We start from the raw sequence: 24330 nt of genomic DNA, 5'->3' as shown, positions 1-24330 counted from the left end.
TGGTCTAATCAGTAGGCAATCATTTCAAGTTTCCGGAAGCTGACTGTCAGGTGACTTGTTTGGGGAAGATTTGTGCTCTTATACATAAAGAAGCATCATTGTGGTGTTACAGAAATCGCTGGACTGCTTTCCCCTTTTCCCTGCCATTCTATTTTTCTTCCCTGCGCTGGAATGGACGAGACTAGCCCACTGGTGTCCCCTTTACGGGATTCAACTGATTTTAGCTATTGTCCCACTGAGCCTACGAGTCCCCGAGGCGGATTTGGAGGAACACCGGGCTCCGTCGTGCGCATTCCGGCAGGGAGTCCTGGAAGAAGCCGTGAACGGCAGCCACTTTTGGATCGAGACCGAGGAGGGTCTCCACGGGATCCACACAGAAATGAATTCCCCGAAGATCCAGAATTTCGGGAGATTATTAGGAAAGCAGAGCGTGCTATTGAGGAGGGAATCTACCCGGAGCGCATCTATCAAGGATCCAGTGGGAGTTACTTCGTAAAAGATTCGCATGGGGTAAGACATTTCAGAGAAAGAAACACTTTCGTTATTATAATCCTGATGTTTCGTATGGCTTGATAGTCCAGTTATCGCTGATGTCCGTGGCGCAACACCGTGTTTGTCAACCAGCTGCCTATGCTGCTAACAAGAGGACGTTAGCTAGGGAAGTTTTAAGCAAGTCACATGAAGTTAGCCTTTTTTTTGTGCTCACCATAACTGGATCAATACTCAACCAGAACAGTATGTAAACATCCAAATTAACGTTTTGTTTCGAAATATTATTATATTGTTGTAATTTGTCTATCCCCGCTTTAAATGCAGTAAGCTAGCAGATGTGTCATCGCAGGAAAAAAGTCAAATTTTAACGTTAGCGGCATCAATTACTGAACGAACGTTGGCCATCCTTCAAATTGCTTTTAATATGTAACTGGCAGGTCAAATGATTTCAACTAATGCGAGTGTAGGCAGGTTAGATAACGTTACAGAAATGAAACCTTGGGTGGTTTGTTTCTTAGGGACTCAACGACCCAGAGATTTTTTTGTATTGTCATGTTAAGATAAACACTGATGCTATGTAGCCCACTTTTCCTGTGAAACATCACGGAAGGAGCGGCAGCAGGTCGTCTGTGATAGATCAAGTGACGGTAACGCCTTTTCATTCCGACATGTGTGTGTTTTGGTGCAGTATCTCTGACCCAGAGTTTGACCTTTGCCATGAGTTGGCTGAAATTCACTGGCTATGGTGGATGAACAGTCAATGTGTCTAGGACGCGCTTGTGTGAACCGCAAGGTGAAATGACTAGTTAATGTAGGGCTACAGTTTTAAAAGCTGTCCCATGATAGTAAAGTTGGTATGAGTAACTGAACATGAGTGTGTCTGTGTGCGTCTTAATTAAGCAACAGCATACTGCCACACTCAGGATAGTCACCCACACAGTAATATGACATGGTCATGTGTCCACTCAGTGTTGTAATGGCAGCTTTAAGAAGTGGCTGAACTATGAAACCAGGCCAGAGCTGCTAAACTTGGGTAGAATATAAAATGTGCTGCATCAAGTGGCTGTGTAGTTCGTAGAATGTTTCATTTACAGCCCCCCCAACATAACAGATGCACACAGTTCTTCTGTAAACAGATTTGCCCCTTGCCCATATGTTTTTGAAATGTGCATCCACTGTTTTTATGCAAGATTGCGTCAACAGTTGTAATCATGGTCACATCTTTAAAATGCTTTTCGTATATATTTACATTCTTCCATTATGCTGAAGGATTTGGCAATATGTCCTACTTAGACTCTTAAAAGCTGTCATCTTCAAAAAAAGCTCTACCTTATCCACCCCCCTCCACCCCATGCAGAAAATCATTGGAGTGTTCAAGCCTAAGAATGAGGAACCGTATGGCCAGCTGAACCCCAAATGGACCAAATGGCTGCAGAAGCTCTGCTGTCCTTGCTGCTTTGGCCGAGACTGTCTGGTGCTCAACCAGGGCTACCTCTCAGAGGCAGGAGCCAGTCTGGTGGACCAGAAACTGGAGCTCAACATCGTGCCACGGACCAAAGTAAGTTGTGCAGGGATGTGAGAGGGTAACATGAGCATCAAAGGTTTAGATGTGGTAAACTCAGCTCATTCAAAGGTAGCTATTTGTGGACCGCAGGATGGGTGCTTTGATGGAATGTGATTTATTTTGACAAATAAGGATTAAATACCTGCTCAGGGCAGCGGGTTCTGCCCAAAAATCATCCAGCTAAAATTTAATTATGAAGCTGGCAGGCAAGCTTGTTTGTCAGGGTAGCGTACTGTTTATGATTCAATTAAGCTGCCTTGTGTTTGCGTTTGTAAATGCTTTGGCTTGTTGTTTGTATGCAATATCAATAAATGCGGTGTGAAGGGACATCTTTTGCATATTTATTTTATCGGCTGGTCGGGGATCTCCCTCACTTGTTTCTTGCAACCTCTGGAGCACAAGTGGAGCTCTCAAATATAAACAGTTTATTGCATCAAAGCAAAGGTCACACTGCACACTGTAAGATCAACATGCATTCACTGGCAGACAGTCAGTCATTAGATTAGAATCTCTGTCCTGTAGTGTGTAGTGTTGTATGGATGCTTAAACCACATGACTTCAATTAACATGCATTTACAACAGTTCAATTAGTTTCAGGCTGCATGGTTGCTAGCCCCCTGGATTCATGATTTTCCTGAACCAACAGATTACTTCGGTTACTTTACAGAAAGACCTCAAATCTAAAATGGTCAGTATCACTTTTCTTCTCCTCTAGGTTGTCTACTTGGCGAGTGAAACGTTCAATTATAATGCCATAGACAGAGTGAAGTCTCGAGGAAAGCGCCTGGCTCTTGAGAAAGTTCCCAAAGTGGGACAACGCTTCCACCGCATTGGCTTGCCTCCAAAGGTAGGCACCATTGGATTGAGATTAACCACATGTCATGTTGCCTTTATTGTCAGCTGATGTTTGAATGACTGTGGGGAACCACTTCATGGCACCCAAGACTTAGTTTCTTTAGTCCTTTACTTTAGCTTGTTATTATACACTACACTGTACACAAATGCATGGAGAAAAGTTTGAAATTGAGCTATGTGTATATATTTCTTATGTGTATATATTTCTGTGATTTATATTTACACAGTACATCAGAAATTAATTCTGCACCTCGGGAAAGTTTGACAGCATTTTTCCTTTAAAAAAAGTCGATATGGCCATACTGTAGAATTGTGGTTTTAGAAGTGAAACCTTGTCTGTAAAAAAACAGAACTAATTCCACAGAGGGATATCAGATGGTCAGAATGAGCAGCCAGTTAATGGAGATTAGAGAGGCACGAATGCCCTTCATGGTTTCATTTTTGATTTGCATAACATGTGAAGGGAAAAGAATCAACATTGGAATTTTGCATTGACAAAGCATTGAGGGAGATTACTTTAGTAAGTATCATTTGCTCACAGTCACATGGTGTATGATGGACTTCCTCAGAGCTCATCTTTGACTGTAGTTCAAGCTCCAACAATGCTCCTTTTGAAAGTGTATTTTAGGGCTTTTTGCCTTTATTCAGATAGCACAGTGAAGAGTGACTGGGAGCGAGTGGGATGGGAAATGATCGTGGGTCGGATTTGAGCCCAGGTCCCCTTTGGCACGTGCACCCTAATGGTACGTTCAGACTAGGCGTATTTTTCTCAGCTGGCATCCATTTTACATTGTTATCCTATGGAGTAGCAGCCTGGAAATACCCAATCTCATTCACAAAGTGAGTAGAGTCGAGGAACTCTCGATTGGGAAATGTTTGCAACACTTGCATCACAACGGGCACTAACTTTGGTAAGGCTGGACCAATTATTTCAATCACATTGATCAGAGAGTCCTAACGTTACTTCTTACTTCACCTAAACTTACACAATAAACAGCACCAACAGTCAGGAAACAATGTATGTGGGTCTACCTTTGCTGTAAATAAATTTCTGCATTTTTCCAACTGCATTTTTTGATGTTTGCAGGTGTTGCTGCTTCTGTTTATCACAATAAGTTTTGGTTTTGTCTTCCCCTTTCGTCGATAATGGGCCTGACCTTTTTTGTTGTCTGAGGGAAACGGTTATGAACTATGGTGTTCCAGACTAGATCTCCCTGAAAGAAGATCTAGGTGGGCTGGGCCAGGCTAATGGAGTAGACGTTGTTTTAAAAAAAAGTCCTCGGCTTCTTTTAAAACGCGATCGTGGGCGTCTTTTTCTGCAACTCAGAGCTGTTTTTAAAGTTGAGAAATGTTCAACTTCTAGCGGATAAACGCCCTAAGTCAAGCTGTTTTTTGACAGCTGACCAATCACAAGTGAATAACAGAGACCTGTGGTTAAGGCGCTTCCGGCTGCTTTTTGGAACAAAAACGATGGAAAGATTGTTTTAAAACTGAAAAAGCGGTCTGCACAACGTCTCTTGTCCGAAAAACATGCCAAGTCTGAACGTACCCTAATGTGGTACGGATGGTACAAGCATGTGCGTCACAGTTCCTCCCAGCAAAGAACTAGATAACAGTGTGTGGGCCTCTGGTATGAAATGAAGACTGTGTCTTCACCTTGTCCCTCTTGTGCAGGTTGGCTCTTTCCAGCTCTTCGTGGATGGATATAAGGATGCCGATTTTTGGTTGCGGCGCTTTGAGGCCGAGCCTCTGCCAGAGAACACCAACCGTCAACTGCAGCTCCAGTTTGAGCGACTGGTGGTTCTCGATTACATCATCAGAAACACGGGTAATTAAGGCAATAATGTGGACATTAGTGTAGATTTGAGAATGGGGATTTGCTCTCTTGATTCAGCTGCTGTGTTTTTTAACAGATAGAGGAAATGACAACTGGCTGATAAAATATGATTGTCCCATGGACACCTCAGGCAACCGGGTAAGACTAACACTTTAATGCTGTTTCTTTTTCTCTTATTTCAGTAGTGGGGACTCTTACTTCCGTCTTGCGTGTGTTTCCGTTCTTGTATTTCACAAAGGTTCTCCTAATATTTTAACCTCTTATATTGTTACAGGAAACTGATTGGGTCGTAGTGAAGGATCCAATTATTAAGTTGGCAGCCATAGACAATGGCCTTGCTTTCCCTTTGAAACATCCGGACTCCTGGAGAGCTTGTAAGCTAAACACTGTATTTCAGCCCTTATTCACCAGTGTACTATGTCAACATAGCATTTCTCCTCACATATTAAAGCATTTATCTTTTACTAATACAAGTGAACTGGGACTTACACTGGTGTTAATTTTTATTTTTATTTTAACCACAGATCCATTTTACTGGGCATGGTTGGCTCAGGCTAAAGTGCCTTTCTCTCAAGAAATTAGAGACCTCGTTCTGCCTAAACTGTCTGACCCAAACTTCATCAAGGACCTGGAAGAGGATCTATACGAGCTATTTAAGGTGAACGTTGAAATGAAATATCAATCCAACATTTAAGTATGTATTCAAATGTGTTTTTATTTAATAATATTTTTTGTTTTGCCTCTTCAGAAAGATCCCGGTTTTGACCGAGGACAGTTCCATAAGCAAGTATCTGTTATGAGAGGCCAGGTGAGTGTAAAAAGCAGAGCCAGACTTTGAATGTACATCAGCATCTGCCATCCATGTGGACTAGTCTGACCATTGCTACTCTTGGATTGGTGCAGATTCTCAACCTGACCCAAGCTCTGAAGGATGCGAAGACTCCTCTGCAGCTGGTCCAGATGCCTCCGGTGATCGTGGAGACGGCCCGAGCCCCGCAGCGTGCAAACAGTGAGTCCTACACGCAGAGTTTCCAGAGCAGGCGGCCGTTCTTCACCTGGTGGTGAAGGCCGTGTGGTGAGTGTGGGCAAGGACGTGCGCCAACGCCATATACCTCTGCTAGCACCTTCTCTTGCCACGCCAGGGAAGACTGGACAGATTGGACAGCGGAGTGATGAAGCGAGGTGGTGGAGAGGGGGAGGAAGAGTGAGAGAATGGAGTGAGAGAAAGGTGGCCTGTTTTCTGTCTCTCGCTTTTGTTCTGTTTCTTCCTTTGTTTTTGTCTGGCCATCCTGCTGTAAGGAAGTTTTGCCTTGGAAAAAAAAAAAGAGATTAATTTAACAGTCAGACTGTCGGTCATCTTTGGACTAATCCATACTAAACCTCTCGAGACTGGCATCTGGAGAAACGCAACAGCGAAGGACGTTGATTCTTGTTGTACTCAGACAAGGTGAAATGGACCCGCATGATTCCTGTGACTTGTTAGTGCTTTATTGATCACTGTATATGTGGAGGTTGATCTGCTGCATTTATTTCCACGCCATCTGTCTGAATAGATGCATGCTCATCAAGATGGGTCTCCGTAGTTACCTTGGCCTGGTTGTCAAAGATGGGTCTCCTTAGTTACCATGGCCTGGTTGTCAAATGGAAAACGGGGTTCTTGGGATACTGCTGATGTGCACACTCGCTCTGTCTTCATGTTCTCTCTTTTCTACTCACATTACACATCTGATTAGGAAGGAACAGACTTATGGTAAAGACTGCTGACTGCAGGAGGAAATACAGACTTGCCCCAAATGGTTTTCTATTGTAGGGTACTTATCTATTTCAAAGGAGATGATGTACTGTTATGGAAGGGCCTTCTGGTAGATTGGTTGTCCCCTTATTTTTTTAATACAAACTGTATTTGCCGTCACCTGAAACTGACCCACATTGTGACAACACACTGTATAATTTGTATGTAATGTATTTAATGTAAAATTATATGACTATAACAAACAGTACTTGATCACTGGCTTTTTTCCCCCCATATAATCACTTGCATTAGTAGTATTTCATGAGGTCCAGTACCTAATCATTTATGTATTTTTGCATGCATTACATATTGCTTAGTGTGAGGGGCTAAAAAGACATCACACCTTAATTTATTTGGTGGGCAAAGTGCAAAGTCTCAGCAAGTTGTTGTGCATGAAATAAAGTGGTCATGTGGCATATGGGAGCATTGAGCTGACTGTGTTTGTCTTGCCCATGATAATAACTAGGCAAAATGCATGTGTGGTAGTTTAAAATAGCTTTAGTTAGACTTTGCACTTTGCCCATCATTGAAATTATGGCCCCCAGTCATGTGGGTGATGTGATCCTATGGACACTGCACATTCATACGTCTTCAGAGCACAGAGCTCCTCACCCACTCACCATACTGAGAAACTCTCAACTGACACACCAGCAAGAGTTTCACAAAACTTAAACAAGTCGTGTGTGTATGTGTGTTTCAAGTTTAATAGATCAGTTTCAGTATTGAATTGAAGTAAAACTTAGCTAGGCCACATTGGCACCCAAAAATGTAAGTTATATGGTGAGGAATGAGGCGAAGTAGTGTGTCTCAGTTCAAGTAAACAGAAAGTCTATCCTGTTCCTCCAGTCGCCAGTGCCTACATTACTATCATTAATATTAGCTTGGCTATTGTAAGGGTACAGTAGTGTGGGTTGAGGCTGATGGAGAATGGGCTACACGGATTGTCCCAGTTTGTAGTGTATCCAATCCCATCTCAGTGTCGGATCCTGTGAAGGTGCCGCTGGGGATCCTTCTCTCTTGCGCCAAAACGGTTGGAGATCTCGACCATCTCCGTGTCCCTCAGTGCAATGGCCGGCCCCTCAGTGCTGCTTGCCGGCTCTAATACTCCACCGAATCCCACCTCAGCGTCTACATCTAGAACATCCTCAGGCTGTCTCTTTGATGCATCCCCGCTCCTGGAAGCAAATTAATAAAAAGGAACCAAAGTGACCATGGATAAACATGATCTTTTAATACATCAAATAATAGTTTATAGACTAGTCATGTGAGGTGAGGTGAAACTGTTCTGAACAGAGATGCCTTTCATAGCTCAAATGACCAGGAGAAACAATTGAGAAAACTGAACAGTGTTACTTTTACAATACATTTTATAAAAAGGTCAAGTAACAGGCAGAACATCTCTCTAACCTGTGTTGTATTGATGAAGGTCTAGTCCTTCTGTTTCCATCCCGGTGACCCTCTGCTCTTATGCCACTTTTGGTGCGTGCACGGACCCTGAGCCCGACCAGGGCCTGAGCTAAACCAATTTCCACCTCTGCCCGCACATCCTCCTCTTCCATGTCTCCTGTGTCCGTTCCGCGGTCTCCTCGCCACACCATCCTGGCCCGCTGCTCAGCGTCCTGTTCTCCTGCAGCCTGAAACAGGCGACGCAGCTGCCGCAGGTTCACTCCATGGAAGATGTCGTGCGTGCCCGTTTTCCGGATCTGACGCCCCGTGGGATTCCAGCATGGGACATGAGATGGTCCTGGTAGGACAGAGGGAGAAGCCAGGTCCTCCATAATGCCCGCTGCTCACACAGTCAAAGGTTATTGTGGTAGTGTAAGCAACGGCGGTGGATCAGACTGCAAGAAAGGCTTCACTGGGTAAAAAATAAATGACAGAAGCCTTGACTGGTGAGATGGCATTATCACTGAACAAAACAGTTATAATTACAGATACATTGTGTATTTTGGTTTAAAAAGGTGGAAAAAACAGACCTACGCATTCTACTATATATATATATATATATATATATTCACTCATCTATTGTTTTATGTTTGTTTGGAAAATATCCTGTTAGATATCTCATAACACATTTTCAAGTAATTAAATTTATGGACTTCTTTAGTTGCTATAAAGTCTCAATATTAAAACGAATAAATGCTAAAAATGCAAATTTTCTAAACGCCATTTTACACTATAACAGGGTGGGCGTAGTGAAATGTTTCGCAAGAGAACTTAACCTACCAAAAAAGGAGAGACAGGCAGCCCAATTAATTAAACGGTTTGTTTGTTTTACATTTTACTCAGACATCTCATGAGAATGGCATGCTATTTCGTAGACAATCAAGGACGTTTTTGTAGAACTGACAATGACACACTGACACATCTTTAGATAGATTAGGGTTAATCTACTTGGCCTAATGCACAGTAGAGCAGGCCTGTATCAGACTCTCAGAGCCATAGCGCATACAATGACGCAGGCAAACTACGTCACTGTTTTTTTTCGGTGCGCTTTTTTTGTTGTTGCTCTTTTGCGACATAGGCTACAGAGAAACATTGTTTCAGTTTAGTGGTTTAGGACTAGAACAAAGTAAATGCTATCGTACTGCGGTGTAGCCTTGTACAAACGCAGGCTATTAAGTCTACGATCGCTTTTTCGAATGTAGCCTACAAAGCTAGGCTAGCCTGCAGAAACAGCTCAGTGCTAAGAGAACGGAACGTAAAGTAACAGGCTACTCACGTATTGCCATTCCATGAATCTAGCATCAAGTTTTGTATTAATACGTCGGTGACCAATTTTATCCACCATTGCAACATCGCCTGCTATCTATTCGGACAACCACAAGTACACATTCTACTAAAAATGTTAGTGACACATTCAGCAAACGGGATAGGCTTTATAGCACCAATGGGTGCTCCGCCCACTATAACGAGTGAACAGTTTGGGCCAATTACAGTGTGCGAAAGGCAACGTCCTTGCAACACAACCATGGGGTGAAGTTTGCTTAGTGGCCCAAGGTGTAATCTTGAATTGACGTCAATGAGATGACATGGGGCTATTCTTCATCCAGAAGAACATGCAAATTCTGGACATAGATAGATAGATACTTTATTCATTCCAAAGGAAATTGTAGGCATCCAACAGTTTATACAACCATAGCACAACAAATACACTATGGCTACATAAAAATCACTCAAAGAAATGCCAAATTTAATAAGCATGTGCAGTAATTAATGGTCTTGTCTGACCAAGTGATAGGGTTCTCAAGTTTTGAGCTCAGCTTGGAGTGAGATTTGGGGGGGACTCACTCCCTAAAATGTTTCGCTTGCACTCCCTAAAATGTTTCGCTTGTGTGTAGAATTGAATAAAGTAAGTGCATTACTAAGATGAGTGCACCATTTACTAAAATAAGTGCGTAAAACTTGCGCACTATGTAGCAAAAGCAAAAGGTGCGCACACATGGGCGGATTATCAGATGTGAAGTGAGCCCCAAGGCACAGCTGTGCACAGATGTGAAATGGGCCCCCACTTCAAAAGGTTGGTAACTCAGCTTAGTTAGGTCTGAGTCTGGGGGCATGCTCCCCTAGAAGATTGGTTTTTTTTTTTAAATAACCCCTTAAATAACAACTTCTGGTGAATTTGCATTGTACACATCCTATATCTTGTTTTTGTTTATTTTCCATGACAGTCTGGATTTGTACCCATCTAGCATAGCTTATGTCTCTTATGTCAGCCTTTATATCAAGGGGGAACCATTTGTGTTTTTATGTCACCAGGAAGCATGTCAGTAGAAATAACTTTTGATATTTAGGTGGGATAGATTGGAATTTTCAAATATAATAATCTTGACGGTGGGATATTCTATGGCTCACCAATATACGAGATATACGTACTGAGTGAGACAAATATTTTATTTATTAGGCTAATTGCTTTTTTCACTTGAGTAGCCTATTGCCACTGAACCAGTGGATCAAGAATGGGCATGCCGAGACCAACTTTTTATTTTTTTTATAAGGACAGCAAGTTAATTGTTTTGGGTTGCTATTACATTATGGTGGTTGGCAGCTCATTGTCTGCAGCAGTCCTGTATCTTTAGAAAAAATATGTGTAGTATACTCGCTCAAATTGAACACTCATTGATAATAAGCTAATTTCATTCATTGTTAACATGGTCCATGGAGGCTCAGACGGGTGTCCCGGGACCTGATGTACACGCCGCTAAAAAGCACAACGAGTGCGAAAGTTGCAGCCGTGACGACAGGGAAAATGCAGGCAGCCACAAGAGTGATAGGTCGTAGCCTATAAAATGAACGTTGCTGATGTCTTGGTTACACAAAGCTACAACGACACTTCATTATGTTTTCTTAATATCCGACAGTTTAGTTTAGTTTATAAATAAGAAAATAATTTTGCCATAAAGTAAGCTAGGCCTACAGCGTTACAAGTGTTCGTAGAAAGGCCTGATTTACACACACTGTTAAAGTGCCATAAGTAGGCTGGTTTACCAAAATAACAGTTGAATTTCTGAAAAAAATAATTTTGGTGCAGTTTTGACATCTTAAACGTGTAACCCCACATAAGCGCACAAACATAACGTGGTTGCAGGGAGGGGATGTCCTATTTTGGAATTTTACCCGGATAAAACGAACACTATTTTTGATGGATGGTGGCTATTTATGGTTTTGATTTTGCTGGTGAGTGGTGTGCTAGTTCTGAACCCTGCGAGATATCCTGTCGTATGCCTGCGCGTCCTCTAATATGCAGATACCTTGACATCCCTAGTAATATTTCTGCGTGAGAAATGCAAGGTGTGGCGTGTGAGCGTGTGAACGTGTTTAATTGCGTGTGTCTCACGCCCATTGCGTGAGACTTGAGAACCCTGCAGCTTACCCTTTGCTTTGGGGTTGTTGGCGATTTGACAGGCATATTTTTCATGCCACTTAAAGACATGTTAATCTCTCAAAGTATGAAAGTCATTCAAAGAAGGAAATCAGTAGAAAATATGTCCTTGCTTTTATTGAAAGGCTGTTTAGATCCTCAGCACGGATCCTATCCTTATCTCATAATTACGAGATGATTATCCATTCCTCCATTCATTCTGCACTCGTGGACGAGCGCCCTCATGTGGAACCACAGACGGAACTGCAACCAGTTCAGAAACCGGAAGTTTACCGAGAGTGGCAGTTCTCCCCTTATTAGACATTCTCTGGTATAACTCGTTACATTTTGACAACACGATCAATGCTGCATTTGTCCAGCAGGAGGCTAGCAGAAACAGCCTGCTTGAATCGTCTCTTTCGGCAATCTGTTGCTGTCCTGTTCTCATCACACGCTCTGAGATATACACGTTGGCCTGAAACATACCCGGAAGGAATCTCAATTGAGGAAGATAGACTTTAGCAGGAAGATATATCGCTATAGCTGAAAATCAGACGGCCAAGTGCCATTTTTGTTACAAGAAGGCTGCTTTACAGTAATACAACTTGGTGAGTAAATCTGCACCATGCACACAGCGTTAATGTACGTTAGAGGTGTTGTTTTTAATCGGTGTGTGTGTGTGTGTGTGTGTGTGTGTGTGTGTGTGTGGCCAACTGTCTGCCTGACGTTTCAATAACAAAACACAACAACAATCAGCAGACGTCAGCTATTTCACTTGAAAAGCCCACATCCAAGACCGATTAAATGGTAATGTGTTTTGTGGTAACGTGAATTGGCAAAATGTTGTTCAGAGCCTAACAGCTTGCTTATTGTAAGAGTAGAGCTAGCCTAGAAACGTGTTATACGTATGATGTTAATATAGGCTAGTGACAAATGGTCAGAAGGGTTTTAGTTTTTGAGATACCCCCTACCTACCGGAGGTAGAACTAAACCCAACAATTTTTTTCCTCATCTCTAAGGTCTCCTATATATGAAATGGATTCTTGGCGAAAAATATTTTACTGCTAAGATTGTTAAATTAACAGATATTGTTATACACCCCAAAACCAAAAAAGGACTAAAATATAGCCTGCCCGTATTGGAGTTAAGGCATATCAATTAGTGCAGATCAATCACACAAGCTCTGAGAACTTTGAAACTTGGCATGTTCATAGTCAAGAAGTTGCTTCACCTACTAGAAAAGACTGGATGTGAATATCTTGATGTATGGAATGAATAGAGACATGTAAACATACACCTAAAATAAGCGGACATGCAAAAAACGAATATCTATGCAGAATGTTTTCATTTACTTTGTAACTGCTGGGATTATCATAGAAACACATATGATGGCTTATGTGAAAGGTGGGGTTGTTCTGAATCCAACAATACCAAATATGTACATATAGTATGACGAATCAGGGTGTTTTGTCACTCAATGTATAAGGTGTCCAAAACGAAAGAAAACGGAACACTGGCAAAACAGTCTCAAGTCTCAGATCACATTATCAGTGGTGAGAAGAATTAGTCCTTTTTTGTTTTTGGGGTGTATAACAATATCTGTTAATTTAACAATCTTAGCAGTAAAATATGTTTAGCCAAGAATCCATTTCATATATGGGAGACCTTAGAGATGAGGAAAAACATTGTTGCGTTTAGTTCTACCTCCGGTAGGGGTATCTCAAAAATGTGGGGCCAGTATATACTTATATAGAAGTGGATTGACATGAAGCCTGTATGGTGCTGTGTTACACATGTCCCTCTCTTTTGCAGTGTGTCCTTCAGTCCTAGGAAAGGATGCAGCCTATCATGGCAGGTGGGCTTCAGGAGTCCCCGCAGGGCCAGGGGGAGAGAGGTGAGCTCTCCCAGCTCTCCTCAAGAGAAGCAACCACTGCAGAGACCTCTGAGCTTGGATGTCCGCGGCCAGTCACCTTTGACCTGCTCAATATGGTGGTCTCCTACAAGAGGATTGCAATCTACCTGGAGCCCATCAAAGACGGTGTGGAGGTGGTGCGTTATGTACTTGGGTGAGGAGTGGTTTTGTGAGTTTTGGATATATGTTCCCAGTTTGGAACATTAAGTGTCTACCTGGCGATGACCCATTATGAAATGCATTATGGTGCAAAAAATCTCTCCAAGTGCTACTTGTGAATCTGTGTGTGTGAATCTCCTGCAGATGGAAGATGCCTCTCTTCTCCTTGCTCTGCTGTGTCATACTCAACATCCTCTTCATCGCTCTCAGTGAAGGTGAGGGCCAGACTTTTCTCCAGACACACTGTGTCTAGTTCAGGTTGCGTGTACAACATGATTACTTATGGGTGGTAGAATGGCAAGTCATATCTAGAGGAGGAAGACATATGTGTTGAGTGTTTTCCGTTTTCTCTTGTTAGTGGCCTGGTTCTCTCTCTGCCTCATGGGTGTGTCCACCCCAGCTGCGCTGGGCTACATTGGGGAGAGATGCCAGGGCATCACCAGTGACACGGACCTACAGAGGAAAAGGCAGCATGCTGTCCAGCGCAGAGACCTGCAGACTGTCCACCTCACCAAGCAGGAAGCCATGCTAGAGGTCAAGGGCCTGTGAGTACCGGTAGTCAATGTGTAGGAGGATGGAATGAATGACTAGAGGCAGACGGATGCAAACTAGTTCTAATCCCAAAGTAGCAGTATTGATTTTCCTTCCAATACGGTGTCTAATATACATGCTCTGTTTTTCTTTGATAAAGGTTGAAGAATCTAGATGACCTTTTGACCCAGGCCTGTGTGTCTGCTGAGTCTGTGTACAAAGTGCTGTACTGGGAGAGCCATTCAGTCTCCTCCATGTGAGTAGAGAATGAGCACCACACTGAAACACACACTGATATGGCCGGGTCAGTTTTTACTGGCAGTGTTGGACACTTACTCATGAGTCATGGTTGATGGACCAATGGTATTTTTTTTATGAAAACAGTACTTAGGCCATCCTTAAAAATATTTTCGTTTGCCGTAACCCGACCGACCCTGTCAATTTAGAACCGACCCAAATATTTATTTTTTTCCCCTTTTAGTCCGACCGACTTGCCGGTTGTAAACTTGCGTTAATACCGACCGATTGTTTTTTTTACTCTAAACAACCAATACAAATGCAATAAAAGAATATTTCTTTTAGTAGGCCCAAGTATTGTGAATATAAATTGCCTACATGCAAACGTGGCTCACTTAAAAAAAAAAACCTGTGGCGTCATCTCTACACCATTGGTTTTACGCATGTCACACTATGGCCTACGCTTCGTTTCATTCACACAAACTGATAACGCTTTTACTTGGCACGAAGTTCTGGAAGAACTGTGGCCAGATCTTTTCTCATCCCTTCTCCCCCTAGTCTAACGGTGACCGTGTCGGAGTATTGAAATTGGTTGTGGTCTATTCAGCATTTCTCAAAATATGGGTCCGCAACATGGAGACTGCTGGTCCGCTGGAGTCGTGGAGTGAAATTAGGCCCGGTGCTTCATCTGATAATTTGCTGCGCCAGTTGATCAAGAAACCGCTGGATCGACGAAAAAAAAGAAAACAAACGTTTCTGCTATCGATGTCATTAAACATGGAGCCCTACAATTAAGTGGTGGTATGAGCATTCATTCAATGCGCCGCTCGTCTCGAGAAACTGAAACTAATCGATAACGTTGGTATCAAAGCTCCGCTTCAACCTGTTGGAAGGCTATTTATTTATTTAACGAAACTTAATAGAACGACGTTGTTTTTTGGAACTTCCTTAGAAACAGAGCAGAGACTGTATAATACACTGTATAGCATTGAGTATTGTATAGTCAAATTTCAATATAACGTGGCCAAGAGCTATTGTAGCCTTCTTTCTGGGTACATGTAGATGAGCCTGATGACCCAAAAGTCTGCCATGACCGGGCCTCAGGTCAAAGAAGTTTGAGAAAGGCTGGTCTATATAACCTGCATCAGAATGAGGTTTGCAATCGTGCGCCTGAAGGCACGGGTTGAAGACCATAGACATAATATACATAGACGCCGCATCGACCGCTACTCCTTACTAGCGCTGACGGGATTTGGAGCCGCCATCTTGGACCGGTCATCCACTCCACTCAGTGTAATCTGTTTGGCCGGTGAGATGAGCTGTCAGCGCACTTAATTAATCATATCTCACTGAATACCGAACAGATTCTCACGCGGTTTTTTTTGCTGCAAAGGTCATACATGTAGCTATGATACAGGACACATGATTTAGCGTATTTTAATATTCATAGTGGGTTTAACAGTAATAGAATATTCTGATATATGATATAAAGTGACCTGACGTCCGATATCAAAACTGGGAACATAATCCATGTTTGACAGCATAGACAAAACTAGTTTGATACAAGTTTAATGAGTTAAATATAGTTCACAGTTGACAGAAAAGTTCCATCAACAGCATTATTCACAGTCCACAGAAAGGTTCCATAAACATTTAAAGTGAGATCAGTGCCATTCAGACTTCTGAGGGGTATTCCAAGTAGGCCTATGTGGTTTAGTGACAAACTTGGGTAAATTGACTCAGAATAAGTTGTAAACCTCCCAGTAGAAAAGCTGTATGATACAGGAAACATGGTTGTGTGTATTTTAATATTCATAGTGGGCTTAACAGTAATAGAATATTCTGATATATGATATATTATAAAGTGATGACGTCCCAATATAAAAACTGGGAACATAACTAATCCACGCTTGACAGCATAGACAAAAACTGGTTTGATACAAGTTTTAATGAGTTAAATTTACAGAAAAAAATCCATTAACATTTTCAGTTCAGTGCCATCAAAAATAAAGTGATGAACAGACATTGGTGTGGCATAAAGGAAATGGAGTAACTGGGTTCAATATCAACAGCATTTGTTAGACAAGTTCCATAAATATTGTAAAGTGCAAGTTTGTAGGTTTGTTTCTGATCCTTAAAAAACAGACATTGGTTTGGCATAGTAAGTGTAACAGTTCATCAATTCAAGACAAAAAGGTGACTTGTCACTTGTACAGTGTCAATGGGTTCATCAACAGCATCTGTTATTTACAGTTCACAGAAAGGTTCCAGCCCCAATGAAGAGATTAAATAAAAAGGAATTAAGAAACATTTTAGAAACTGCTAAGATCAACCCGTTCATTGCAATCAGTAAAGAATCAGGGAGTGTCTTCACAGGCTCAGTAAGACAGAGTTACCGTCATGCAGTTGGTTCTATGATTTTGACAACTGGTGCATGTCATTTTGTATGTTCCCACCTTGCTAAAATTGCTTAGGTACACTTTGTCTGAGAACATAAGTGCTTCAGACAGCAGGTGGGCAAATAAGATGGCATAGTAAACTGGGTAAACTCCATAAAAGAGGACTGAGTCAACCAGACGATGGGAAAATAGGACACAGAGTGGCGAATGCAGGTGATGAAGGTGGAGCTCATAAATCAAACATTCAGTCACAGTGTAGCAGATGCCCTGCAGTACTGCAATGAAGAGCACCTTCCTCAGTTCCAGGGGTGTGAGGAGACCGTTCAGTTCATTCAGTCTTCTTGAATAAGGCAGTTGTTCTGGAGAGATACAAAATAATAAATAAATGAATGAAAAGGAATTTGAGAGGCATCTTATTCTTGTTAGGGTAAATGACATGTGAATAATACAGTGTTGGGCAAGCTACTTCAAAATTTTAGTGAGCTAAACTATTAGTTACTCTGCCATGAATAAAACACTACACAAAACTACAACCCAGTCAAATGTATTAGTAGCCTAACACAAACACAGCAGTAGGCTAGTTCACTACATAGGAAGCTACTTTAAATTGTGCTAATTTCACATGACAAGAAAAGTGTAGCTTGTCTGGCTAAGCTACTTGATAAATAAAGAAGTTGAGCTATTGAAAAGTTACTTTATTCAGGAAATAGTGAGGCTACACACTACACACCAGGCTACACACCTACACACTTAGGCTACAAGTAGCAGCTAGCGATTGCCCAATAGGCTAGTCTATGCCACTTGTGTAAAATTCGCCGGCCAAATCTAGTATGATTTATTTCTACAATAGCCTTCTTGTGTCAGTTGTAATCTAAGTCAGTGTTATGGAATATGACTTATCAAGTCTCAGTTCATAGCCGGGTGAACACCGAGTAAACATAGCCTAGCTAGATGGCTACGATCTTCATACAGTAATATCACAGATTGCTCCTTCTCAGCTCTCTGGTAATATTCTATTCACAAAATACAACCAATAGTACAGTTATGTTAAATCTTACTTGTGAAAAGTAAATCCCCTGAGTATGGTCCGCCGATTTGAGAAGGAACATGCTGCACAGTGCTGTCATCTTGTGTCTTCTGCTGCAACGCAACGAGGAGTATGACCGGTCCAAGATGGCGGCCGCATTTCTTGTTTCCAGCAGCCAATGCGGCGTCTATGTATATTATGTCTATGTTGAAGACCCAGTCAGTTACGTCACGATATGCACATTTGTGTAAATTCATTCCTACGTAATCACCATGTCCAAAATTGTACTTTTTTTTTTACTTTGAATCTTGAAAAAAAAAAAATATTGACCTACCTACCGACCCATTTTTATTTTTTTTTGGCTGTTACTGCAAACAAAAATATTTTTAAGGATGGCCTTAACAAGGACATTGTGTGGATACAGCCATCGTGGAGAGTTCATATTGATGAGTCATTCTGAGCTTTCAAATATTTGAGCAAACTGTCGTTTTTTGGAAGTAATTAATCATTGACTTCATTCTCTGATATTGCATGTTAATCATAATGCTCACTTGGGTGGAGTTAAGGGCAGCTCTACTATATCATATATCTTACTACAAATGAGGAGGTAGCAAGTATGGAAATTCAAATTGAATAGCACATCTGACTTATATTGTATCCAATTTTGTAAAATATAAAATGAACACCACAGCAGAATACCCATGGGCAACCCATGACTAAACACGGGTCCATTAGCAGATCAGCTGGTGGAAGAATGTGAAACATGTGGTTGTTTGTTTAAAATACAGTGTCTATAGCATTTCTCCCTTCCCACCCTGTGTTGAGGTTCTACGGTGGTCTCCTGGTGACTGTCTGTCTACTGTACATCATGCCAGTGGGCTGGGTCCTGGCTTTGGTCAACAGCGCCCTCTTCCTGTGGAACAGGGAATTCTGCAGAGGTACAAACCTCCTTCAGACACTTCAGTCTCACCATAGACTCACCACTGTGTTTTTTTTTTACGCTGAACATTGTCGCACCTCTGCAGTCCTGCTGAATGTGAAGTCCCTGCTGAACCCAGGCCAAAGCCAGTCAGAAGAGAAGGAGGCTGAGGTCAGAGATGCTGAGCCCACTTCCTTACCAGAGCAAACCCCAACTCCCACCAGCCTGGAGGTAGGGCAGAACTGTTGTTGTGTTCCCTCTGTTCTGTGTGAAGGAACATGGAATGTTCTTTTTCGAATCATGGAGTGAGGAACTATTTTTTCAGGTATCTCTCATTTGTAGGTAGGTACCTTATTGTCCCCGTAGGGAAACTGTTTCTCAGTGAGTACAACATACAACATAGCGTCAATTAGGGTTGCAAAGGGGCGGACAATTTCCGGTAAATTTCCGTAAACTTACCGGAAACTTTCCATGGGAAGTTAAGCTGGGGAATTTTGGAAATATTCCAAATTAGAAACTTTCATGGAATTAAAGGAAATTATGGGAATTAATGGGAATTTACGGGAATTAACTGGGAATTTTTGGTAACTCCTACTGTTTCATATACAGACATTAACATTTTGTTTCGTAATAAGCAATATGATTTGTTTGTTCGTATTTTCACTTAGCATACAAAGATAGCTAACATGCTAGCAGGAATCCCATTCTCTGCCTATGGTTTACTAGCGTGCTAAGCTAGCAACACTGAAACCACTAAACTGCCCAAGATACACCACGCCACTCACTCAACAACAAAATCCAATTGGTTGGAACATTGACTGACAATCAGTTTGTGCAGGGTAGAAATTTGACTGAAATTGCATTAGACTAATTGTTAGACTAACTTGCCATATTAAAAATTCCCAGTTTATTCCCATTAATTCCCGTTTATTCCTGTTAATTTCTGTATATTCCCGTTAATTCCCATGGAAAGTTTCCAACTTTGAAAATTCCCGAAATTTTGCAACCCTAGCGTCTGCCCCTGCCCCAGTAATAGGGAGGTGGTATGTTCTCCGGGCACATTTGCGCGCGTCGAAGACGTGCGGTCACAACTGTTGGGAGGCACACGACACCCCCCGAATTCCGCATTGATGATACTCGTCACACGCACTCGTGACACAGACGCAGGACTAGAGCAGGCTTAATACACATCTTTTTTCTGCTATTGAGGATGAAATGGGAAGCTCTGTAATGTTGTGTGTGTCCCATTAAAACTTCAATAGATCAAACTCTTTTATCACAACAACAATCAATTAAGACTAACTCAGAAAACATTTTCAGAACCACACAGATTTTCCAAAATTTGGCTTAACCTTTTGACTGTTTGTTCTGCTTTGTGGATCAGTTATTTCTTTCTTTCTGGGAGAGTGTGAAATCTGTCACTTTTTTCTGTTAAGGGCCGTTCACACCAAGAAAAATTACTATAACAATAACGGCAAAAAAGTATTATTCGAGCTAATATGAATGAAGATGTTCACACATGAACTAAAATGACAACAAAGTGAAGAATGATATCATTGGGGATCACATTCAGAGCGATTTTGACAATGATAAAAAGCTGACAGCCATCAAATTTTAGCCATCACATTCAGCAACATGAGGAGACTTTCCTTATTGGAGACTTATTGTGTTACATGCTTCAAATGTAAAGCACTTTGAGCTGCATTCTGTGTATGAAAGGTGCTATACAAATAAATCTTATTATTATTATTATTATTATTATTATTATTGTTATTGTTGCTCAGTGTAGATTTTAGCTTTTTGTAGCTTTTAGCGTTACAGTTGTAGTTCCTGGTGTGAATGGCCCCTTTACTCCCACTGCTTAAGGATGCATCACCTCTGCTGTTAGGATGGCCATCACTAAAAGAATGATTATATTCAGACAGAAAACACCTCAGTCTTCTCTGGAAGGTGGATAAAAACATAAAAAGGCTAATCAAACTTTCAAAACGTGCTGTTTAGGATCTTTCTCCTGCCAGCATTGAGGAGGCGGAAGAGGCAGAGCCTGATGATGAGTTTAAAGATGCCATTGAGGTATGGCAATCCCCCTTCAGCTGTCTTCAGTATATCTTGTATTTTTCCTGTCTTTCCACTCACCACTGGTACACATACAGCGAGTGACACCTTCTAACTGACAGGCAGACGGACTCTGCTACTCTGTAACCTGGCTTTCCTCCTGTCTGATTTAGTCCTCTCTCTTTACCATCTCACTGCTTAAGGAGCACCAAACGTCCCTGCTGCCGGTGAGTAGCTCCCCTTAGTGGACTAGAGTGATCCTACACCATACCAGGGACATCGCTTCTTTCTATAGAACCAGCTGCCTTTGCCTCCACAAGCTCCATGATGCTCTGCTGTTGTTTCCAAGTATTTGAGGGTCAGGCTGACACGTAGTGCGTAGAGCAGCCTATGGGGGGCGCTCTAGTGGGGAACTGCAGGGCCATGTAGTGTATGTGGAGCTGCTGGAGGCAGAGTGGCTGGCTCTGCACAGCACAGGAGTCTGCGCCGCCAGCCCACTGAGGACCACGCAGGGATAAGGTCACTGTGCTGGACCTCAGCAGGCAGGCAGTCAGGCAGGCAGTCCTCCTGAGCTGTGTGTGGTTGTCACTCTCTCACTACAGCAGGCCTTTAATTAGGCCCTGTTTCCTCAAATAGTAGTTACCATAGTTACCATACTAATATGCAAACATTAGTAAGTGTCTGTGTCTGTCGATGTTTGTGGTTCTGTGTGTTTGCTCTCCATGGTTACTGGTGGGCCAGCTATTAGCATTTGAACTGGTAGAGTATAGAAAAGCAATGAGACAAACACCAGCCTTTCATTGTGTGTGTCATTCCCTCTTATCCTCACGCACACCCAGGAGACCCCCCTGGCTCTAGTGGTAAGTGAGGGCATCCTCTGTCCCCTCAGAGTTTCTGCTTGTATGAACCAGTGAATGATTCAGAATGATTCAGATTCTGAAGTCAGAGCTAAACCTTGAAGGTTTTTTTAAAAACTTGATAAACAAAGTTGGACAAAAGGTTTCATATATAGTATGTTTATGAACAGTATAACTCTCTAAAAGAAAACAACACATTTAAAGTGTAACTCTCGCCAAAATGCAACATGTGGACATTCACTGTGGACATTAGCAAAAAGACCCTATGTTGAATTTTGGCGATAGTTACGCTTTAACATTGTACACTTCAGCTGTACACGAAATACTATTTTGGGAATGCTGCACTGTATCTTGAATAGCCATGCATACTTGTTATTCCCCCAAGTATGCATGAATGACATTTGAATAATTGTTTGCATGCAATAACATTTATTCGTAGGTAGATCTGTTCAAATTGTGCAGTAGTAGTACAGTATTGATGTGTATTGGCATGTTAGTGCATGTATGTTTGTTGCAGTGGCATGATAGATGTCTAGTAAATAAGCAGTCCCCAGTAATTCAAACCGTTATACAAGACTGTTTCTATTTTTTAATATAAAAATGCTTTGTAGTTTGTGGTAAACTACAAGGTGTTAACAGGACATGAAAGTTGAAGTTGTGACACGTAGGTGAATTGTTGCAAGTACTAATGTGTTCCATTGGTGGTCCAATGGGCTGGCTGCCCACAGAGCTGAATGGGTGGTGTGATGAGTCTCATGATGGATTAATTTCAGCCATCACTTGTCTTTTCTGATGATCTTTCTTTTAATGCCATGCACTGCCAATGAAAGGATCAGGTCATCTTGTAGATCGGCATTTTGGTTGTTAGTATTCTTATTTCTCTCTCTCTCTCTCCCTCCCTCTCTCTCTCTCTCTCTCTCAACCAGGATGATGATGAGGTGGCAATAGGCACTACTGACTACGACACCTTCTCAGATAATGGACTGTTGAGCAAACACGAGCCCATCCGCAGCAAAGTGTCCAAACTGACAGAGAAACTGCGAAAGCGTTATCCAACCAACCCTGCAGGTCCGAGCCTTTTGCTCTCTTATTCTTATTCTGAGACACTCTCCTGTGTCTGTCTCCCATGATTAGGACATTTGGAAAATGGCTTTGACAAGACAAGTGAATTTTCTCTCTTTCTCACACCTACTTTTTGCTGACATCTCTAGGTAATTGCTCATATTGCAGTGCAGTGTTTTCGGTTTTAAAAAAGCGGGTAAGGTTTGCTACTTTTAACAAGTGATTTGTTTGACCTAAATTGTAACGTTATAGTTTGTTATGTGTTGTAAAATTGCCCAATGTTTTTCCATGCTCCAGAAAAACTGCAGTAACTGTGGAAATAGCTTCTGTTCACGATGTTGCTCCTACAAGGTGCTCAAATCCAGCATGGGTGCCACAGGTAAGCGTTGAAACCAAGTTACAACGCTACACAAACAACTACTTCCGACTTGCAATCATTCAGTTCTCTTTGTCTGACTAACCCCTTTCTTTTCTTTTGCTTTTATTTTCCATTTGTTCCAGCACCCGAAGCCCAGAGAGAGACAGTGTTTGTTTGTGCTGCATGTAATATGTACCTGAGCAAGAAGGAATGAAAGACAGGACCTCTTTTCTGACCACCTATTCATCCCACCATTTACCTCCTTGCGGAAGCATGGCTTTGGCCTCCCAACTTTTGGATGAGCCTGAGGATCCGTGGCTCTCACAGAAGACCTCCCCGAGAACTTCCTCCTCCACGCTGCCGAGGCCAGTGGGAAGGGGGGGTAAAGACTCCCATCTCGTACTGTATCGTGCTCACACTGTTAATTGGACTATTGGCTCCATTTCTGCTGCAGCCTCTGTCACTCATATCTGTGCTCAAGCAGAGCTCGTACCATCAAAATAATGGTGAGCAGCACTGCTATGACATCTGTCAGCTGGCTTTAGCTCTGAGAGTTGGCCCACGCCTGACCCAGGTGGTGATACATATCACTCTGGGGGATGGTTCCATGTTTCCCTCATAATGGAGAAGGACAAGTTTGCTTGTGTGCTATAGCTAATATACTGTCTGAAATATTGAAGGATTTGAATGAAAGGGTCAGCTTGTGGTACTGTACTCCAATACCCTATGACTGCTTCTCCAGAGGATCTCCTCCCAAATATGTTCTGAAGTTCCGTTGGCTAACCTCACAGACTACACAATCACTAAAGTGTTCCTTTCATTGTGTATAGTTTATTGTTGGGTATGCTGTAAAGGGATGGGCCATTTGAAATTACATTCATCATAGCATTAAATTGCTGACCCTTCTTCTTGATTCAGGTGTATGGCCTTTTTTTCAGTTTCACCTGCCAAGCCTGTCTGGGTGCATTAGGCAGCTTTTGGCACAGTTACAAGAAGTGAATTCACATTCTTTTTAAAATTACACTGATTTTAGTTATTGGTTGAAACAGGAAAACATTTGAAATAGTCTGGACAGCTTTCCTAAACAATCTCCTCCTCCCATTTGTTCAGCAGAGATGTTCCCAATCTGCTAGATGGATTTGAGGGAATCTTCAACGTGATGCATTGCTAACAAATCCATGAATGTGCGAATGTATTTAACTTTGTGTACCTCTGTGGCCCTAGCCTACAATCAAGTCTGTTGTGTTATTTTGCTGTATTTGTCTTATTTTATGAAGGTTTTAGAAATATATCATATATAGCAGTGCGGTTTATCTTATGCTGTGACATTCCACCAATAAATATACTGTACTCAGTTACAAGTTTTCTTTTGCTTTTTTCCGTTCTTGTAAGGATGCCTATGAGTCCGCATGT

At 42.0% G+C, this 24330-nt stretch overlaps 3 protein-coding genes across 9 annotated transcripts; 2 read left to right on the top strand and 1 right to left on the bottom strand.

Annotated features, from left to right (window-relative positions):
• Positions 1-34: 34 nt before the first annotated feature.
• pi4k2a (phosphatidylinositol 4-kinase type 2 alpha) lies at positions 35-6745 on the top strand. The gene is made up of 9 exons (XM_048248462.1): positions 35-510; positions 1850-2050; positions 2772-2903; positions 4586-4739; positions 4825-4886; positions 5023-5122; positions 5273-5406; positions 5497-5556; positions 5652-6745. The coding sequence occupies exons 1-9, from the start codon at positions 172-174 to the stop codon at positions 5811-5813; spliced, it is 1344 nt and encodes a 447-aa protein (XP_048104419.1). The 5' UTR covers positions 35-171; the 3' UTR covers positions 5814-6745.
• A 479-nt stretch (positions 6746-7224) lies between these two features.
• avpi1 (arginine vasopressin induced 1) lies at positions 7225-9428 on the bottom strand. 2 transcript variants are annotated; one of them, XM_048248463.1, is made up of 3 exons: positions 9263-9428; positions 7948-8326; positions 7225-7715 (listed from the first exon to the last, which is right to left on the bottom strand). In XM_048248463.1, exons 1-3 carry the CDS (start codon positions 9270-9272, stop codon positions 7514-7516), a joined length of 591 nt encoding a protein of 196 aa, XP_048104420.1. In that variant the 5' UTR covers positions 9273-9428; the 3' UTR covers positions 7225-7513. The 2 variants fall into 2 exon arrangements, with proteins under 2 accessions (XP_048104420.1, XP_048104421.1); XM_048248464.1 differs by having other exon boundaries at positions 7948-8398; positions 9263-9425.
• A 2368-nt stretch (positions 9429-11796) lies between these two features.
• Positions 11797-24275, top strand: zfyve27 (zinc finger, FYVE domain containing 27). Of its 6 annotated transcripts, none has more exons than XM_048248536.1 (14): positions 11797-12009; positions 13214-13467; positions 13617-13687; positions 13831-14017; positions 14164-14259; positions 18492-18604; positions 18692-18816; positions 20587-20658; positions 20814-20867; positions 21480-21500; positions 22424-22565; positions 22709-22755; positions 22857-22938; positions 23061-24275. In XM_048248536.1, exons 2-14 carry the CDS (start codon positions 13238-13240, stop codon positions 23129-23131), a joined length of 1311 nt encoding a protein of 436 aa, XP_048104493.1. In that variant the 5' UTR covers positions 11797-12009; positions 13214-13237; the 3' UTR covers positions 23132-24275. The 6 variants fall into 6 exon arrangements, with proteins under 6 accessions (XP_048104493.1, XP_048104494.1, XP_048104495.1 ...); XM_048248538.1 differs by having other exon boundaries at positions 11799-12009; positions 20844-20867; XM_048248537.1 differs by lacking the exon at positions 21480-21500 and having other exon boundaries at positions 11798-12009.
• The last annotated feature ends 55 nt before the right edge of the window (positions 24276-24330 follow it).

The sequence above is a fragment of the Alosa alosa genome, chromosome 7 (genome assembly GCF_017589495.1).
Source record: "Alosa alosa isolate M-15738 ecotype Scorff River chromosome 7, AALO_Geno_1.1, whole genome shotgun sequence".
In the NCBI taxonomy this organism is placed as follows: domain Eukaryota; kingdom Metazoa; phylum Chordata; class Actinopteri; order Clupeiformes; family Clupeidae; genus Alosa; species Alosa alosa.
This window is presented reverse-complemented; position numbering and strand designations above follow the sequence as displayed.